General features: G+C 53.2%; 2 protein-coding genes across 2 annotated transcripts; one reads left to right on the top strand and one right to left on the bottom strand.

Moving 5' to 3' along the window:
• Positions 1 to 209: 209 nt before the first annotated feature.
• Positions 210 to 1,115, bottom strand: ATP5IF1 (ATP synthase inhibitory factor subunit 1). The gene is made up of 3 exons (XM_068150934.1): positions 869 to 1,115; positions 667 to 779; positions 210 to 476 (listed from the first exon to the last, which is right to left on the bottom strand). The coding sequence occupies exons 1-3, from the start codon at positions 962 to 964 to the stop codon at positions 338 to 340; spliced, it is 348 nt and encodes a 115-aa protein (XP_068007035.1). The 5' UTR covers positions 965 to 1,115; the 3' UTR covers positions 210 to 337.
• A 177-nt stretch (positions 1,116 to 1,292) lies between these two features.
• Positions 1,293 to 16,771, top strand: DNAJC8 (DnaJ heat shock protein family (Hsp40) member C8). The gene is made up of 9 exons (XM_068150933.1): positions 1,293 to 1,397; positions 2,498 to 2,599; positions 5,036 to 5,092; positions 6,735 to 6,801; positions 7,376 to 7,470; positions 8,811 to 8,882; positions 9,954 to 10,045; positions 10,865 to 10,940; positions 15,996 to 16,771. Exons 1-9 carry the CDS (start codon positions 1,329 to 1,331, stop codon positions 16,116 to 16,118), a joined length of 753 nt encoding a protein of 250 aa, XP_068007034.1. The 5' UTR covers positions 1,293 to 1,328; the 3' UTR covers positions 16,119 to 16,771.
• The last annotated feature ends 1,685 nt before the right edge of the window (positions 16,772 to 18,456 follow it).

Here is an 18,456-nt window from a genome sequence, read left to right as displayed (position 1 = left end):
CTGTTGCCCCGACTTCACTTGCAGCTTTAACTGTGTGCACAGCAGGTACATGCAGTCACTTCTGTAAATGGCTCTAAAGAAAAGAAAGCAGTTCTGCACAGGACTGCCTCCAGAAGGGCACACATATCCTCATTTTGGAAGAACAGTGTAGTTGAAAACCAGACAGTGCATAGTTTTTGTTTTTCATGAAGCAGTTAATGACCAGAAGAGAAGAGACCGAGTAGTTTATTAGGCATTGCTGCAGACCACAGTACAATTGCATGAATTTGGATTATGGTGGCCAAAGCATACAGTCTTCAAGCAGTATTGGCCATATACATTCAAGAACAGCATCAGCTTAATCATCTTTAAGTTTCTTGATCTTATGCTTATGACGCTCAATTTCTTTCTGCAGACGCTCTATCTCTTTCTGGTGGTGATCAATCTCTTCCTCATGGTGTTTCCGTAAGGCTGAGATCTGCTCTCTCTCCTTCTCCCTGCAAGAAAGCACGGCGAGGGTGCAGCAGCCGCACACCGCGGGCCGGCCGCAACCCTCGAGCGCGGGGGCTCAGGAGCCGGCGGCGAGAAGCGAGGCTGGAGAGGCCCAGCTGCAGGCCACCTCGCCGGGCCCTGTGGTGCTCATCCGGCTGGCGGGGAAAGCTGCCTCTGCAGACCCCCGTCGCTCACCTGAAGTACCGCTCCTCCTCGGCCGCCTGCTTCTTCCCGAAGGCGCCCCCCGCCTCGCGGATGGTGCCGCCACCGCCGCCGCCCTTCCCGGCGCCTTTGCCCAGTTCGCCCAGCTGTAGGGAGAGAAGACGGTGAACGGGGAGACTGAAGGCAGGGAAGGAGGGACACCCCGGCCCGGCCCGCCGCGCTACCCCGCGCCCACCTGGTCAGCGCCCGAGCCCGAGCTCCAGCGCTGCTGTTGCACCAGGAGGGCCCCTCGCAGGCCGCCCCGTGCCGCCGCCACCGCCACGGCCGCCATGGTTCGGCTGCCCTTGGAACGCCGCGGACGAGCCTCACCCCGCCGCGGGGCCGCGTCCAGCCCACCGCGTCACGGGTCGCGCATGCGCAGCCTTCGCTCCAACACCGCCCCCTTCTCCTGTGGCCCGGGCGGCGGTGGAGGGTGTGGGCCCGCACGGCCCTGGGCCCGCGGCCCGGCGGGAGCTGCCCCTGGCGGAGAGGGCCGGGGAGGGCCGGGCGGGCCGCCTGCCGCCGGGCTCGGGCCGCGCCGCGCGGGAAGGGGCGGGGCCTGTTACTATGGCGCGTGAGGCGGTCACATGCCGAGGGAGCCGCCGGCCTCGGCGCCTCAGTCACGTGCGCACGCGCGGCGTCACGTGGTGCAGGCGATGGCGGCGGCGGGGGAGCCCGGGGCGGGGGGCGCCGCGGAGGAGGCTTTCCTCACCTTCTACAGCGAGGTACCGGCACCCCGCCCGCCCCCGCGGCGCCGCCCGCCGGCGCTCCGCGGCCTCTCCTCACAGCGCGGGGGCCCGGCCCGCCCGGGCCCAGCCGCCCTGGGGGAGGATCCCGCTCGGCCCTGAGCCTGGCCTTGGCGCTTCCTGGGGCCGTCCGGGGCTGCTGGCTGGCGGGCGGGCGGGCGGGAGGGAGGGCGGACGAGCGGGACGGGAGAAGCCGCAGGCGGTGTTGGGCAGGGGACGAGTGAGTGGCCGGCGTTGGGGATGGGCAGGTGCCGACGGGGCTGTGCTCGGCCTGGGGAGAGCGGGCGTTCCCGGTGCTCGCTGCCGCTGGCCCCGCGGCTGCTCCCGCCCTCCGGAAAGCCTCTGTTGCGGCTGGGGCAAGGAGCCGAGCGGGCAGCCCCTGGCTCCCCCCCGCGTAAATCCGGTGGGGGTTGTGCGCCCCGCGGCCTCTGAAGGCTGTTCTCCGCTGTGCTCCGCGGCTAGGCCGTGTGCGGACGGAGCGCCCTGGGGCAGAGCGCGGGGCCTGCGCCCGCAGCCACTGTCAGGCTCCGTTGCTGTGCACCGTGCACGGCTTGGTCTGCCTCGGCCTGTCCGCAGAAGAGAGCCGGGGCCGCGGCGGTGGGTGCTTGTTACCCTGGGTAAAGGCGAGCTTTAGATGAAAACACACGATTCGCTTTGGCTTGATATCGTCAAAAACAAAAGCTAAACTGAAGCGAACTAAATGAGCTGTGGTCGGAACGAAGTGGGCTTGTAAACTTGTGGCAATGCCTTCAGCGGCAGGTTGGGTGATGTGGGTAGGTTTCCAAGGAAGCCCCATGATGGTGCTAGAGTAGGAGCAAAGTGAGGGGAAAAGCCACAGTTGTGGAGCAAGCAATAGGAGAGACAGAAGTGCATTCTAAAGTTTGTTATAGTGAAAATGTAATGTTAAAAATACTGCTGTGCTGCTATAAAATGTGCTTGCATAAAAGAACTACAGGCTTGGGATGAGCAAAAGGTGGTGTTAATTGCATGGGGTGATGCTGCCTGATGCAGCAATTGTCTGGTGGCCCAGGTAAGCACCTTGTGATGGTCAGCTAACATAGGTCACTCTTGTTCTTCAGGTAAAGCAAATTGAAAAACGAGACTCTGTTCTGACATCAAAAAACCAAATTGACAGGCTGACTCGACCTGGATCTTCCTACTTCAACCTGAACCCTTTTGAGGTTAGTTTGGGTGCTTTATTCTCTCTTCTGAGTTGGTGTAATAACTTGCAGATTTACTGGGTATTTACTGCAGTAGAAAGACAACATATAAGGAAAGAAAACAATTCTCCAGGTACAGATGGCAGCACCTAAGACAGAAGGATGATGTGTATGTGCTGCCTCTCTTTCACTGGTTTATGAGAGGCACAGTGTATTCTGTTGACACTTTGCCTTCATATAACAGCCCTGGAAGGTATGGCAGAGGAGAGTCAGGTGTTTCCTGAGTGCTGCAGGTGGCATGCTCCTCAGGTTGTGTTCTGAGCACCCTTCACTCAGCGTTCCTGGTTGTGTCTTGTCTTTTGGGTGTTCATCCCACTGAACTTGTAGTGCATGGAATGGGCAAAGGGCTGTCTGTGCTCACAGGAGTAAGCAGTCTGAGGAGTCACTGCACAGTTGCCTTGCACATTATCATAGAACCATCTGGGTTGGAAGGGACCTCCAGAGGTCATCTGGGACAACCCCCCTGCAGTCAGCAGGGACATCCTCTACTAGATCAGGTTGCACAGAGTCCTGTTGAGCCTCACCTTGAATATCTCCAGGGATGGGGCCTCAACCACCTGGGCAACCTGCTGCAGTGTTCTGCTTACATTGTTTTGCCAGTTTGCTGATGACACCAAGCTGTGTGGTGCAGCAGACATGCTGTAAGGAAGGATCCATACAGAGGGACCTTGACAGGCTGCAGAGCTGAGCCCATGACAACCTCAAGAGGTTCAACAAGGCAAAGTGCAAGGTCCTGCATCTGTGTTGGGGCAATCCCAATCACCAGTGTAGGCTGGGCAGAGACTGGCTTGAGAGCAGCCCTGAAGAAAAGGCCTTGGGGGTGCTGGGGGAGGAGAATCTCAACAGGAGCCAGCAGTGAGCACTTGCAGCCCAGACAGCCAAGCAGAGCCTGGGCTACATCAAGAGAAGCACAGCCAGCAGGTTGAGGGAGGTGATTCTCCCCCTCTGCTCCACTCTGTTGAGACCCCACCTGGAGCACTGTGTCCAGTTCTGGAGCCTCTGTTCCAGGAAGGGTGTGAAGGTGCTGGAAGGTGTCCAGAGAAAGGCCATGAGGATGAGCAGAGGGCTGGAGCTGCTGTGAAGCAGACTGAGAGAGTTGGGGCTGTTCAGTCTGGAGGGGAGAAGGCTCCAAGGAGACCTTCTTGTGGCCTTCCAGTGTCTGAAGGAGGCTACAGGAAAGCTGGGGAAAGTCTTTTTAGAGTGTCAGGGAGGGATAGGACTGAGGGGAATGGATCCAAGCTAAAGGAGGGTAGATTCAGACTGGATGTTAGGAAGAAGTTCTTCCCCATGAGGGTGGTGAGAGCCTGGCACAGGTTGCCCAGGGAGGTGGTGGAAGCCTCATCCCTGGAGGTTTTTGCAGCCAGGCTGGATGTGGCTGTGAGCAACTTGATCCAGTGTGAGGTGTCCTTGGCCATGGCAGGGGGTTTGGAACTGGATGATTCTTGAGGTATCTTATAACCCTGACAATTCTCTTGTCTCTTTAGAAGAGACAATTGCTGTCTCTTCTACAGTCTTAATGAGTATGAAATCCTGAAGACAGTAAATAAAAGAAGCTTTTGTTATGTGGAATTGGCTCTCCTTATGTGTATTTTTCCCTGAGATCATTATCATCTGCCTTTCTTAAAGCCTTGGGTGCATTTCCTAATCCCCATGTAGGGCTGGTCAGACAGATCAGTTGGCAGGTTCACCTTGACAGCACTGAGTTCTGAAGATCTTGGTATACCTGACTTGGAGGGTAAATGAAGAAAGCCATTTTGAGGTAGACTGTAGCTTTCCTGTGAGAGTGTTTTGGTTACAGGCTCTCAGTGTCTGACCAGCATGGGGGAGGCTCACTTGTTGTTTAGGACTTGTGTTCAGTAGGACAGACAAGAGTTCCTGAAATCTGCCACAGCCCAAAGAGCAGCAGGCAAGTAGCTTATTTGTGGAATCCAAACAGTCAGACTCTGCTGTCTGCTTTCAACATGATGGAATGAGTAAATCCACACAAAGCAGCATGCTTCCTGCCCAGAGTTCTCACAAATCATCTGACAGTGTCCCAAAGCCCCCACAGACACTTCTGTGTCTGCCAGCCTGAGTGTTGCTGCCGGCCTGGTTGTGAAGGGTTAGACCAGTTGTGGCTGTTCAGCCATGTCAGCTGTCTGTATGAGAGCTGAGTGTGGAAAGGACACCAGCACAGGCAGAGCTGTGTAGCGTGCTGGAAGCAGAACACCCCAAACATGATGTCTCTCTGAACATTTCTGGTTTACTGCATGAGATTTCATCTCCTGCAGCAGCTCTCTGGTAGGGAGAGCTTTCTGCCATTGTATGCCAGAGAACCAAGTGTTTAGAGCTTGCTGCCAGGCACCTGAAACGTGGGGAGTGTTGTCAAACTAGATCTGCTCTCGTGGTCTCTTTCAGGTGCTGCAGATGGATCCTGAAGCCACAGATGAGGAGATAAAGAAAAGGTTCCGGCAGGTATTTAGCTTTTGCACTTGAAGCCCCTGGAAAGAAACTAGAAGCTCAGTAGAGATTGCTGTGCTTGGGAAGAAGAAAAATGGTGGCAAAGCTGTATCTGGGTAGAGGGAAGAAATGCATAGAGCAATCTTGGTCTCAGCAAGAGGAGAGCTGCAGAAGTGTCCCTGCTGCATGCATGGTGTGCTGCTGCTTTGCCTGTGCAGTGCGATGGGGCTGCTGCAAAGTGATATGCCCAGGTGTAATCAGCTTGAGGAGCTTCAGTTCTGAGGAGGTCAGAATTCATCAGAAGGTAAGAGCTGAGAAAGGATATTTTGCCTCAGACATCTGGACTTGGAAAAGGGCATTTTTCTGAGGTTCCTTTAAGTGTTTCAGTGGTCCTTGGTGGTGGTGAGCAGCAGCAGCTCTGCTCACTAACTTCTCTGAAGGGCCCTATGCAGTGCAGAAAGCAAGACCCCAGACTTACTCTGCTGACAGATCTCCAGGAGGAATTTGAGTTTGATGAGTGCATGCAGCAGAGAAAGAGTATTTGGAGGCTGGAGCCTGCCACCTGAACAAGCTGCCAGAGGAACATGCCTGCCAAGTTGGACTACAGGCTGCTTGTAGGTGTGGGAAGTGTGAGGATAACCTTTTAGACTCTTGTGGCCCTCTCAGTTCTGCAAATCAATGAACTGAGGCTGTTTTAGCTTTAAGCTGATGGAATAACAGAGAAATGCTTTGAAGTCAGTGTGATGAAATGGGAAAAAGAGCTTGGAGCTGTGTGTTGAGGAAATCAAACACCTAAATATGGAACAGGCAGCAGAAGGGAGAAGACTTTGGCTGTAGCAAATCAGAGAGTAAATCAGCAGCATGCTGCTGCTTAGGGCTGGAGGCAGACCTGTTTCTGGGGGCTAGGAAGTACCATCTGTAGAGTTCAGGAAAGAATGATTTTGTGTTCTTTGGCACTGATGCCATTTTGGTTGCTGCACTGTGACTGATTTTGAACATTGTGCTGGGAAAGATGCAGATAAGTGAGAGACTCCAGAGTCCAGACAGCAGCAGCAAAACCAGAGTGGGCTGTGTGTGTGGGGGGAAGCCATGTGGGGAAAGCTTGAAGGATTTTTCTCTTTCTCTGGCAGAAGAAGTTTTAGGATGTGCTTTCCAGCCCACTTAAGATTGCACTAAAGATGGTAGTGATCAGTGTCTTGTCTCTGCTGGGGAGGGCAGAGAGGAAGGAATTTTAACTTTCATTAGAGGAGCCTAGGGAAGAGTTACCTCCTGGTTTGGTAGTTGAAGAGCCTTAGGGATGCAGGAGAACATCTTGGGAGACATTGTTGTTTAGAAGGTAAACTGTGGTTGAGGAGGGGTTTTGCAGCTTTGCTTCTTCTTAAGATGAAGGACATCTGGGTGACCCAGGGGCTGGTGCTGGTCCCAAGCCCTCCAGCTGAAGGGTGTCTCAGGATGCAGTCGCTCCCAGCCAGCACATTTATTAGAAGGCTTATATTTGCTTCAGAAGCACAGTTCTACTTACCAGCTGGTGTCTGTTTCCAAAGGAGTGTGACCCCTGTGGTTCCCTCTGTCTGAGATGGTTTCCCTCCCCTCACAAACATCCCTGAAGCACTGCCTTTCCACAGTGGTGTTGACAGCCAGATCCTCTCTCTCACAGTTGTCCATATTGGTGCATCCAGACAAGAACCAGGACGATGCAGACAGAGCCCAGAAGGCATTTGAAGGTAATGCTCTCACCTGGTTCTGGGCTGCTGCGTGATGGCAGAGGGACCTCTGTTTCCTGTAGCTGCTTTACCTGCTGGCTGCGGGGCAGCCCCCGGCAGGATTGCCGCGGGGAGGGCCGGGCCGGAGCTGTCGCTAGGTGGCAGTCACGGTGCTGGCACTGCGCTGGCACTGCCCGCGGGGGACAGTCTCGGCCCTGGGCTTTCCAGGCTGTTGGCAAGCTCTCTGAGCTGTGCTTTGTGTGTCATTCAGAGACCACACAGCAGCAGTCTGATGTTCCCTGTGTCACTGGGGGGCATTCTGCACCTTAACCTTTCCTGGTGCCCTGTACCTTGGCAGCGCTGATGCTTTCACCCTGCTAACTCCAAAAGCTACCTGACAGCTTCTGTCTTTGCTGTACCCCAGATTTCATTTGACTGATCACTTACCCATATGTATTTAAACCAACAAACAAAACCTAACCAAAGAATCCCCCAAATGCTAGGAAGCAAAATGTGTGCGGTCAGCAGGTTGCAATACTGTGCTGCCTTGTGGCTCTGCCTGCTGGTGCAATTGATGCTGGTGCTTTTTTGGTAGCTGTAGATAAAGCATACAAGTTGCTGCTGGATCAGGAGCAGAAGAAGAGGGCCTTGGATGTGATACAGGCAGGAAAAGAATATGTGGAACACACTGTAAGTATGCCATAGCAATGCCCAGAGGTGCAGGTGAGTGGTAGTCAGTCATTCATAACATGCTTTTTGGTTCACCTGCCTGCACGTGGAGGTCACTGAAAGGTGAGCTGAGAGCTAATGAAAGTGTGCAGGTAGACTCAGCACTTCAGCACATGAGCAAATGTGCTTGATCCAAGACCGATGCTGAGCTCAGTGCAAGACACTGCAATGAAATTCAGTACTTCACAGAATTAGGTCAGAGCACATGATCTGACCTCATTTTTTTTTTCCAAGTCTGTGAATAAATGATGCAGTTGTGTTGTGTGTAGGTGGAAGAAAGTGAGTGGTGACAGCAGGAAACTGGGAAGTTTGGGGGAAAAATGACCTACAAGATAAGAAAAGGAGCTTGGATTGTGCTGAGCAAGAAGTTAGTTGAGTTGTGTGGATGGACCACAACACAAGAAGCTTGGGAAAGCTCAGATACTTTCAACAAGGAACACTTTATGCTCTGCTGGTTGTTGTTAGTCTTCTGAGTACTACAAAACAAACTTCCTGCTGGTTTGGGTGGTGCATGTTAATGTGTCTTAAACAGCAGCAAAGGGATTGGGTTGAATGAATAGTATCTAACACAGGATTTTTAATTAGTAGAGTTCAGCTGATAGTGATCTTGTGTGTCTTTATCTAGACCTGGGACCAGAGATTTTGGGTTGAAATAAAACATTGATCCAAATCAAGAGTTTGCTGTCATCCAGAGTTCTTCCTGCACCATGCTGTAGAATCACAGAATGGTTTGGCTTGGAAGGGACCTCCAAAGCTCATCCAGTCCAACCCCCTGCACTCAGCAGGGACATCCTCCACTAGATCAGGTTGCACAGAACCCTGCTGATCTTCACCTTGAATATCTCCAGGGCTGGGAATTCAACCACCTCCCTGGGCAACCTGTTCCAGTGTTTCACCACCCTTCTGGTGCAGAACTTGTTCCTCACATCCAATCTCAATCTGCTCTGCTCTCATTTCAAACCATTGCCCCTCTCCTGTCACTGCAGGCCTTTGGGAACAGTCCCTCTGCAGCCTTCATGCAGGCTACCTTCAGGTACTGGAAGGTTGCTCTAAGGTCTCCCTGGAGCCTTCTGTTCTCCAGGCTGAACACCCCCAGCTCCCTCACCCATAGCAGGGATTCTCCATCCTCCTGATCATTTTCATGGCTCTGCTCTGGCCCTGCTGTATCAGCTTCATGTCCTTCCTGTGCTGAGGGCTCCAGAGCTGGACACAATACAGAGTAGGACTGCAGAACTGCATGGCTATCATTTTGTAAACCCTGTGAAACTTCTTAGGCTCTTACTTTTGTTCTTAATCTTTAGGTGAAAGAAAAAAAGAAGCAGTTGAAGAAGGATGGAAAACCTCCTACTGTAGAAGAGGATGACCCTGAAGTTGTAAGTTATAATAACTGTTCAGAGGAACTGGGGAGTACAAGGTGTGTTTTGAGGAGTTAAGTGTCAAAACCAGTACTGGAGTATTCAATAGACTTGTTAGAGTGTTCTGCATCCTTCCTGTTAGAGAGAAATGAGTTCTGGTCACACCAGAGTACAGTGTGTTGGGTAACAGCTATGCACTTTAGAAAGCAGTCACCTGTAGTGTAAAGAGTGAATGTATCAGAAGACTATGCAGCTCACATCATCCAGGCCTTTTTGTGGAGCAAGTCTTCCTTGCTTGTGCCTCAGGCTGTCTTCCTGAATGGAATTCCTTGTTACATTCTGCATGCTGGAGCTGTGGTGTCCTTGATGCCAGCAGAACATGCTGCAGCATCTCTCCAGTGTGCTCTTAGGAGCACAGTAGTGAGGAGTGGCTTGGCTGTGTGCCATGCAGCACCTGAGGATTGCTGTGCTGCTCTGCAGCACTGTCAGTGAAACAGGCAGGACACAGCTGAGTTCTTCCCTGGGTTCTAGCCTTAAACAGCCAAGTGATGTTAGAGGCTTTAGCACCATGGCAGGGGATTGCCAAGCACTGACAACTTTTTGCCTTCCCACAGCATTATTTTTCCCTCCTGATGTCACCACAGTATCCAACCTCAGAACAGGTTATTTTCCATTCAGAAGTTTCTTGCCCCCCTTTAATACTGGAGTTTGGTTTAAACCATTGGGAAGCCAATGCTAGACTTCTGCAACACACCAAGAAGCTCTGTTGGGAAATCACTGTCTAAGCAGTGACCATTTGACCTTTTTTTGGTCAAATAGAACCTTGCAAGTTTTAAGAGGGGATCAAGAGAGCTTGAAATGAACAGTTCTGTTTAGACACAAATGAAAATGAGACCAAAATGAGGCTAGTGAGAGTTGTTTGCTGGTGGCAGGGCCAGAATTTACTCAGCAGTGTTTTCTACCTGTCCATGTGCCTCTGCTGCTGCCTGCTGTCAAGGCAGGACATGGGGGCTTTGTGAGCAGCCTTATGTGAAGCAGAGTTCTCTGTGTTAATGGGCATTATTTTAAGGCTGAATTTGTGTTTTACAGTTCAAACAAGCTGTATACAAACAGACAATGAAGCTTTTTGCTGAACTGGAAATCAAGAGAAAAGAAAGAGAAGCAAAAGAAATGCATGAAAGGTATGAGCAGCATTCTGCTTCAGGCTCTTCCTCCCCACCTCAGGCTTCCTCAGAGAAGATAAGAGTGTTAGGAAGGTTCTAAATTGGAACAAACCTCTGGAGATCATCTGGTCCAGCCTCCTGCTGAAAGCAAGGCCTTGGATTAGATTAACAAGGGTTGTGTCAAGTGATTAGAATCTCTCTTCTCTGGGCAGCCTGTGGGGTGTGGAGCTCTGTGCTTGAAAACTGCCAGCAGGAAGCTTGCCCTGCTGTGTGCACAGTGGGAGCCAGCCTCAGCACTGCAAGGCTCTCCAGAATTGGTTTTTAAATTCCAATTCAGTGCCAGAAATACCCTGTGGCATTGTGACCAGGAGCTGGTTTAGGTGTTCTGAACACATTGCTGAGTGCTCCCTGTGGCTGTCTCTTGTGCAGGGGCTTCGTGTTGGTCACTGAGGGCAGCCCAGGAGGTGACTGCAGGGCACTGCTGCTGATTAGGGGAAACCCCTTGATTCTTACCTTGCATCCTCAAGTGTTTAGTAACCTCTGAAAATGTGCACTCTCAACTCTTTTAGAGACTTGGCACTACTTGGACCTACTTGCTGAGCAAGAGAAGCTGGCTCACTGGTGCTTGGTGTCAGTGGTGCCAAACCATCTTCTCTGCTCCCTGCTCTTCCAGATCTGAAATCAAATTCCATCTCAGATGTGTGTATTTATCTTTTCTGATAAGCATTTTCATCTCTCAAGATAGCAGAGGAGCTCTGAGGTGTTCTGGAGGTATTTCTGTGTTTCTCTGAAGTAGGTGCTTGTGGTTTCAGAACTTCTCTGTGGCTTCCCTTGCAGGAAGCGGCAGAGGGAAGAGGAAATTGAGGCACAAGAGAAAGCCAAACGAGAGCGAGAATGGCAGAAGAACTTTGAGGTAATCAGCAGCTTAACTTGCAGCATGGCCTCAGCAGTTCTTGCCCATGCTGCAGGGAATGCTTCTAGAGAGCAGAGAGACTTACTGTCTGCAGGTGTTGTAAAATAATCCCCATGGATGCAGGAAAGACCCTTCAGGAGCGCAGGTGGTGTCCTGCTGTGGGCAGAACGTCACTGATGGAGCTTTGCTATCACTGTCCATAGCATAGAGGCACTTCAGCTGGGCTGATCATGCCACCCTCTCAAGTGAATCCCCTTGATTCCCTCCTGCCCTCTGAGACAGGTGCATCCCATTGGTTGCTTGCAGCTCTGGTGCCCTGTAAACTGAGCTGTGATCATAAAATCCAAACCCCTGTCAATGACAGCAGTCCCAGAGCCATGAGTTGACCTCTTGGCTCTTCTTCAATGTTCCTCATCCATCGCTGATGTCAGTGGGATGGAGAAGAACACAACTTGAGTTCCTGATCCCTTTAGCAGTTGCCCCAAGGCCCTGAAGTCTCTTTTAATTGATTATAAGTCTCTCACTGCTGCATCATCACTACCCACCTGAAAAACCAGCAGTGGGTAATAGTCTGAAGGACTCACAAGGGTGGGAAGTTTACCTACAACATCCTTTACCTGGGAACCAGGGAGGCAGCAGTGCTCTCTATGGAGTGGGTCTGGTCTGCATATCAGGCCCTCCACTCCCCTCAGCAGGGAGTCACTACAACAGTGACCCTTCCATTCATCTTCTCAGGGTCAGTGTTTATGGCTGGCCTGGCATGGGCTGGCCTTGGTGGTACCTCTGGCCTTTGTGGCACTGAGCCCTTGTCCTTGCTCACAACCAGCTCCTCCTGCAGAGCCTCATAGCTGTTCTGCAAGGGCACTGTGGGTGGTGTGCTTCTTAAAGGAGCACCTTTGCTCCATTTGTTTTGTCAGGTAGCTCCCTGTTCCCTTGGACCCTGTGAGCTACTGCAGGAGGGCTGGGGGCTTGCTGATGAGAGGATAGCGAATCCTCTGCCCTGCTCGGAGGCAACTCCTGTATTTGTAAAGATCTGTTTGTGAAAGTTACCAATCTGCCTGTCACTCTCCCTGATGCTTCTTAACCTACTCACCTCTTCCCTGAGCTCCATCACTTCGTCCTGGAGCTGTGCCAGCCGGCTGAACAGGTCAAAAACCTGCTCATGCTGCACGCACACATAGTCAGTGCTGCCCCCTGTTGCCTGTGACAGGCTGTGGCATTCCTCACAGCCTGTGACCTAGATGCCAATACCCATTCTGGTGTGTGCAGAGAGCACAGTCTTCCTCCTCTGAGTAGCCTCCCTCATGCCTTCAGTAAGGCTGCAGCACCCTGTGTCCTGCCCACATGCCCTGCTCGTGCCAGCAGCTGCAGCCCCTGGGGCACACTCAGTCCCTATCTGCTCTCCCTGGGCACTCCCAGCTGTCTGTCCAGGCCACTCCCACTCACGCCCCCTCGCTGGGTTCCAGGGAGGCTGCTGCAGGGAGGCTGCTGCCTGCGGCTCGAAGCCTGAGAGCCGCTGCCGGTGCCGCCGGGTTTACATCTCCGGTGGCTTCTCCGGGACCGCCCCCAGGCACGCCCCCTCTCGGGCACCCTCAGAGGGTGAGCCGGGTCGGGTTGCCCCTCCCCTCCTCTCTCGGTCTCCCTGCCCCTGGGAGCTCTCTTTTCTCCTCTGAGGATCTCAGCACAGCACGGAGCAAGCCGGCACTGATGCACTGCCTCACAGCTCGCAGTCTGTGCTGGGGATCCGAAGGGATCCCCATCTCCCACGTAGGTCAGAGGCCTGAGTGAGCCCTGTCCCTTTGACCCTCCCTGCACTCAGGGTTGAGGCCATTAGCAGCAGCTTTGTGGTGGTTGTGCTGCTATGCCAGGGGCCAAACCTGCTACCTGCCAAAATATTTGGTTACTTGGTTGAGCTTCTAGGGCTGCCCTTGTTACACAACAGTCTTGTGACATGCAGGGGCAGTGGGCAAGAAGGAGGTCAGCAGTGGTGTGCAGAGCCTCAGGACAAGGTGACCTGGATTGTTCATTTATCCAAAGCTGGATCCCAGTCTCTCTTCAAGAGGACTTTAAAAAAGAGGGTGTGTGGGAGAGAGGTGCCTGAGCTGGGTTGGCATCCCATGGCAAGCAGCCAGCCAGGAAACTCAGCTGGGGAGAGTTTATGTTCATGTGCTACACAACAGGGATGTGCTGGAGAGCTGCTGCACTGCTGCTGTGGTTTGTCATGTCATGTTGGAGAGAGTGAGCATGGCACTGGCCTTGCTGCTGGCAGGAGTTCTGTGTCCTGTGCCAGCATGGCCACAGAAGTTGGGTGTCAGTGCTGCAGGGATGCAGTGAAGCAGAGCAGCTGAGATGTGAGCAAGTGCTGCAAGCAGGTGAGGAGGGACCAAACAGGGAAGCTGCAGAACTGCTGATACTGCAGCTGGCAAGTCCTCCACCACTCCTGGCAGCTGAACGTCTGCTCTTGCAGCTGTCTTCTCCAGCCTTGCTGGTGCCCATTTAATCCATGTCAACAGAGTATCAGAGCTTGGTGTTAGTGCCCAGAATGGACTGCCATTGGTGGTGGCTGGAGACACAAACACCTGAATGCTTGGCTGCTAGCTCAGAGGCTATCCTAAGGGAAGAGCTGTCTGGCTGCTTCAGATGGTGTTCCAGCTGTTAGGAACCCCTGAGCTGCTGTCCTACAACTGGGCTTCTGTCCACCAGCAAACTAAGGAGCAAGTATAGAGCAGAAGCTGCTAGACAGCCTTGTCCCTAGCAAAAGTATGGTCACAGAATGGCTGAGGTTGGAAGGGACCTGTGGGGTCCATCTGATCCCACTTCCCTGCTCAGGCAGGGCCATCTAGAGCTGCTTGCCCAGGACCATGTCCAGATGACTTCAGAATATCCTCAACATTGGAAACTCTGCAGCTTCTCTGGGCAGCCTGTTCCAGTGCTCAGACACCCTCAACACAAACGTGTTTGCAGATGTTCAGGTGGAGCCTCCTGTGTTTCAGCTGGTGCCCTTGGCCTCTGGCCTTGGCACTGGACATCAAGAAGAGCCTGGCTCAGTCTTCTTCCCACCATCCTTCAGATACTTGTGCACCTCAATGAGACCCCACCCTGAGCCTTGTCTTCTCCAGGCTGAACACTGCTCACCCAGCAGCCATGCTGTGGCCCTTTGGTGGGCTCTCTCCAGTAGGTCCATGTCACCCTTTGTACTGGGGAGCCCAGAACTGGACACAGCACCCCAGGTGTGGCCTCACCAGTGCTCACCACTGGATCTCTTCCCCTGACCTGCTGACCACACTTTGCCCAATGCAGCCCAGGACACCCCTGCCCTTTTTGGAAGCAAGGGCACATTGTTGGCTCAAATTCAACCTAGTGTCCACCAGGGCCTCCAGCTGCTCTTCTGCCAAGCTCTTTTCCAGGCAGGTGGCCCCAGCATGTGCCAGGGGTTGTTCCTTCCCAGGGTCAGGCCTTGTCTCCTTGTTGAACTGCATGAGGTTCTCAATGCTCATGTCTCCAGCTTGGTAAGGTACCTCTGAATGGCAGCATGACCCTCTGGCCTGTCAGCTTCTCCTCCTAGTTTTGTGTCCCCTGCAAACTTGCTGAGGGTGTGCTCAGCCCCATCTCCCAGATCACTGCTGGTGCTTGGCCTCCATCGTGCCATGGGGAAGGAGGACAGTGAAACAGGCACTGCATGGGCAGGTGGGCCTTGAGTGCATGGGTTCCATGCTGTGGAGAGGATCATTCTTGGATGACTTCTGTCCTACTGTGTGCAACCTTCAGCCTGCAGGGATCATAGGCTGGCTTTGTGGGGAGACTTTTTGGTTCTGTTTTTTATGGGGGGGGGGGGGGTTCTCTTGCTCTGCAGGTAGGTCAGGGAGAGGAGAAAAGAGGGCACTGGAGACCTGTTCTCGCTGTGTCTTGGTGATGAAGCTCGGGGCAAGAAGCATGAGAGAAGACAGCAGCGTGGTTCCCTTCCCTTTCTGCCTGTCTCCAGGCTGCAGCTCAAGGAGAGCTGCTCCAGGGGTGTGGGACAGAGCAAGGAAATGGCATCTTCTGGGCTGGCAGATTAGTGCCCTGCCCTGAGCATGAGGTTTCTTGTTTCCTTTGCACGTCAGAGAATTCCACACCACTCAGGGCTGCACATCCCAAGCTGGTTGTTTCTGAAAGAAGATTAAAGCTTGTGCTGGTGTTTGTGAGCTCACTTGTGGTTCCACTGAGCTGCCTGTTGTGCTGGCTCCTCACAGTGTCCTGGCTGCCAGGGTTTCATAGTTTCATTCAGGGTTGGAAGGGACCACAAGGATCATCTAGTTCCAACCCCCCTGCCATGGGCAGGGACAACCCACACTAGATCAGGCTGGCCAGAGCCTCATCCAGCCTGGTCTCAAACATCCCCAGGGATGGGGCCTCAACCACCTCCCTGGACAACCCATTCCAGGGTTTCACCACTCTCATGGTGAAGAACCTCCTCCTCACATCCAGCCTGAATCTCCCCACCTCCAGCTTCATTCCATTCCCCCTAGTCCTATCACTACCTGAGATCCTGAGCAGTCCCTCCCCAGCCTTCCTGTAGGCCCCCTTCAGATACTGGAAGGCCACAATTAGGTCACCTCGGAGCCTTCTCTTCTGCAGACTGAACAGCCCCAACTCCTTCAGTCTGTCCTCATAGGAGAGGTGCTCCAGCCCTCTGATCATCCTTGTGGCCCTTCTCTGGACACGTTCCAGCACCTCCACATCCCTCTTGTAATAGGGGCTCCAGAAATGGACACAGTACTCCAGGTGGGGTCTCACCAGGGCTGAGTAGAGGGGGAGGATCACCTCCCTCGACCTGCTAGCCACACTTCTCCTGATGCAGCCCAGGATCTGATTGGCTTTGCGGGCTGCAAGTGCACACTGAGAGCTCATGTTGAGGTTTTTGTCCACCAGCACCCCCAAGTCTCTCTTCTCAGGGCTACTTTCCAGCCTCTGTGCTGGATAGCTGGGAGATGGCTACTGCTCTGCTGACACCAGTGTGTGCTGCCTGTGCTCATGCACTTCTTCACTCTCCCATTGCCTCTTTCTCATAACCAGGAAAGTCGAGATGGTCGTGTGGACAGCTGGAGAAATTTCCAGGCCAATACAAAGGGGAAGAAGGAAAAGAAGAACAGGACCTTCCTGAGACCTCCCAAAGTAAAAATGGAGCAGCGCGAATGATCCCGGCAGCACTGCCCGAGTGCAGCTCCTCACTTCCCTCCCTGCTTTTAAGGACTCATTGGCACCTAGAGTAAGAATTGCTTTTTAGTAGACTCTTTGTTTCCAGTACAATTAATTATTGGTCAAAGTATTTTTTGTACTCTGTCCATCTGAACTAGGGCCATAGTAGGAACTCGGCCAGGAGCCCGCTCCACGTAGAACCCTTGGCTTAGGAGGGTCCCCCGCTGCTGTCCTGTTTGTCTGCTGCCCTGTAACTTGATGTTTTGTACTTCACAGATTGTGCTGTTTCACCACTTCCATTTCTAGTCTGAGAGCTGAACAAAATGTTGGGAATGCAGCCCTCCCTTCCCAGGTATCGTCGTGCTCAGCAAGTTCAGCTTTGGAACGGCTGAGCTGACCCTGGGAATCTGCTCCCAGCACTGTGTAGTGCAGCTGACCTGCGGCTCCAGTCCTGCAGCTCCTCACTGAACTGAGTGGTGCTTGGAAGAGCCCTTCCCCAAGATCTGATTTCCAAACTAAAATCCCAGCTCTCAGGCTCAGACTCCTGTTAATCTCAGACCAAGTGGTCCCCCGCTGCAGAGGAGCAGTAACCTCTCCTGACGATTAGTTGAGTTGCGATGGTCTGTATGTAAAATAAATTTTTACCCAAGTTACCTTCTCTTGCTGGAGTTATTCAAAGGTACATTTGCAGGTCTGTGAGTTGAGTGCTGCCCACTGAGGTGTGGCTGCTCTTCAGCATGAGCAGGCTCCCTGCTGAGGGTCTCTGGGCATCCCGAAGCCAGCAGTGCTGCCGGGGGGCACCCGGGCGGACAGGAGCCCTCTCCCCGCCTGGGGCTGCAGGTGTGCCAGAGCCCACGCCGAAAGCTCAGCTGCTGCTCTGCCTCTGGGGGGTCTGGATGGGCTGGGAGGCCTTGGGCACCTGTTGGGAGTGGACCTCCTCAGAGCTGGGGGATGAGCTCAACCCAGGAGTTTTGACATTTTAATGCTGCTTTGTGTGTGTTGTACATTTGTGAGAGCTTCTCAGCTGCTCCAAGGCTGCAGATTGGTTCTCACAGCAGAATCCTCTGCAGACCTTCCCATGAGCCCTCCCCAGCTGCCCTGATGGCCATCTCCATACTTGGGTCTTATGGGTAGCCTCCCTCCATGAAGATGCTGCCATCTCCTTTCAGCTGGGCTTGCTGCCCTGCGTGCCCTCATCTTCAGCTGTGCACTCTCCTTTGTGCTGCTCTTTGTGTCTCAGGCACTCACGAGGTCTCTCTTCAGAAAAACTGCTGCTGCTGCCCCTGAGGAGATGCCTCCATCTTCTGGTATCACAAACAAGCAGTGCAGGGGCTCAGGTGCTCAAAGCCCTGTCCAACCTACCTTAGCACTTCCTGGGATGGGGCTTCCTCAGCTTCTCTTCCAGTGCCTCACCACCCTCATAGTGAATTTCTTCTTTATACCTAATCTGGAATGTTCTGGGGAAGGACCTCTGCAGGTCTCCAGCTGGACCTTGTGTTTGAAGCAGGGCTGTCACTAGGTGAGGTCAGTGAGGGCTGTGTCCAGCCAAGTGATCAGGATGAGACCCAGCCTCTCTGGGTACCTGCCCCATGGGAGCACAGCCCTTGTATTGAAAAGGTCTCACCAGTGTGAAGCACCTGAGTGTCCTGCACCCTGGGTTGTGTCTGCTGGCCCTTGTCACATCATTTGCCACCACTAAGAAGAGTTTGTTTCTGTCCTCTGCAACATCCAACAGCTGTGGGTAGTGATCACAGAATCATTCAGGTTGTAAAAGATGCTTGAGACCATCAGGTCTAACCACTGACCCCACTCTACCAAGGCCACCTCTGATGTACTGCTAAGTGCCACATCTAAATGACCTTTACACACCTCCAGGGACTGGTGACTCCACCACCTCCCTGGGTAGCCTGTGACAATCCTTGACCACACTTGCAGTGAGAAAATGTTTCCTAATGCCCAGCCTAAACCTCCTCTGGTGCATCTTGAGGCCATTCCCTCTTGTTCTGTTCCTAATGACCTGTGAGGAGAGACCAGCACCAATCTTTCTATTATCCTTTCATGGAATTATAGAGGTCAATGATGTCTCCCCTCAGCCTCCTCTTCCTCAAACTAAACAGTCCCAGCTCCCTCAGCTGCTCATCATCATTCTCAGGGCCCTTCACCAGCTTAGTTGCTCTTTGCACCCACTCCAGCCCCTCAACGTCTTTGTGTTGAGGGACTCAAAACAGACCCCAGTGCTCGAGGTGTGGCCTCACCAGTGCCCAGCACAGTGCCATAATCCCTGCCTTGCTCCTGCTGGCCACACCATTGCTGATCCAGGCCAGGATGCCATTTGCTT

Source organism: Melanerpes formicivorus, unplaced genomic scaffold (assembly GCF_026170545.1).
Source record: "Melanerpes formicivorus ecotype bairdi unplaced genomic scaffold, bMelFor1.0.p_v2 SCAF_21, whole genome shotgun sequence".
NCBI classification, from domain to species: domain Eukaryota; kingdom Metazoa; phylum Chordata; class Aves; order Piciformes; family Picidae; genus Melanerpes; species Melanerpes formicivorus.
This window is presented reverse-complemented; position numbering and strand designations above follow the sequence as displayed.

Coding starts and splice junctions, on each gene's coding strand:
- DNAJC8 (XM_068150933.1), top strand. CDS start 1,329: ATGGCGGCGGCGGGGGAGCCCGGGGCGGGGGGCGCCGCGGAGGAGGCT. Junction 2,600..5,035: donor TCAACCTGAACCCTTTTGAG/GTTAGTTTGGGT, acceptor GGTCTCTTTCAG/GTGCTGCAGATGGATCCTGA. Junction 5,093..6,734: donor TAAAGAAAAGGTTCCGGCAG/GTATTTAGCTTT, acceptor TCTCTCTCACAG/TTGTCCATATTGGTGCATCC.
- ATP5IF1 (XM_068150934.1), bottom strand. CDS start 964: ATGGCGGCCGTGGCGGTGGCGGCGGCACGGGGCGGCCTGCGAGGGGCC. Junction 780..868: donor CGGGCTCGGGCGCTGACCAG/GTGGGCGCGGGG, acceptor CTCTCCCTACAG/CTGGGCGAACTGGGCAAAGG. Junction 477..666: donor GAGGAGGAGCGGTACTTCAG/GTGAGCGACGGG, acceptor GCTTTCTTGCAG/GGAGAAGGAGAGAGAGCAGA.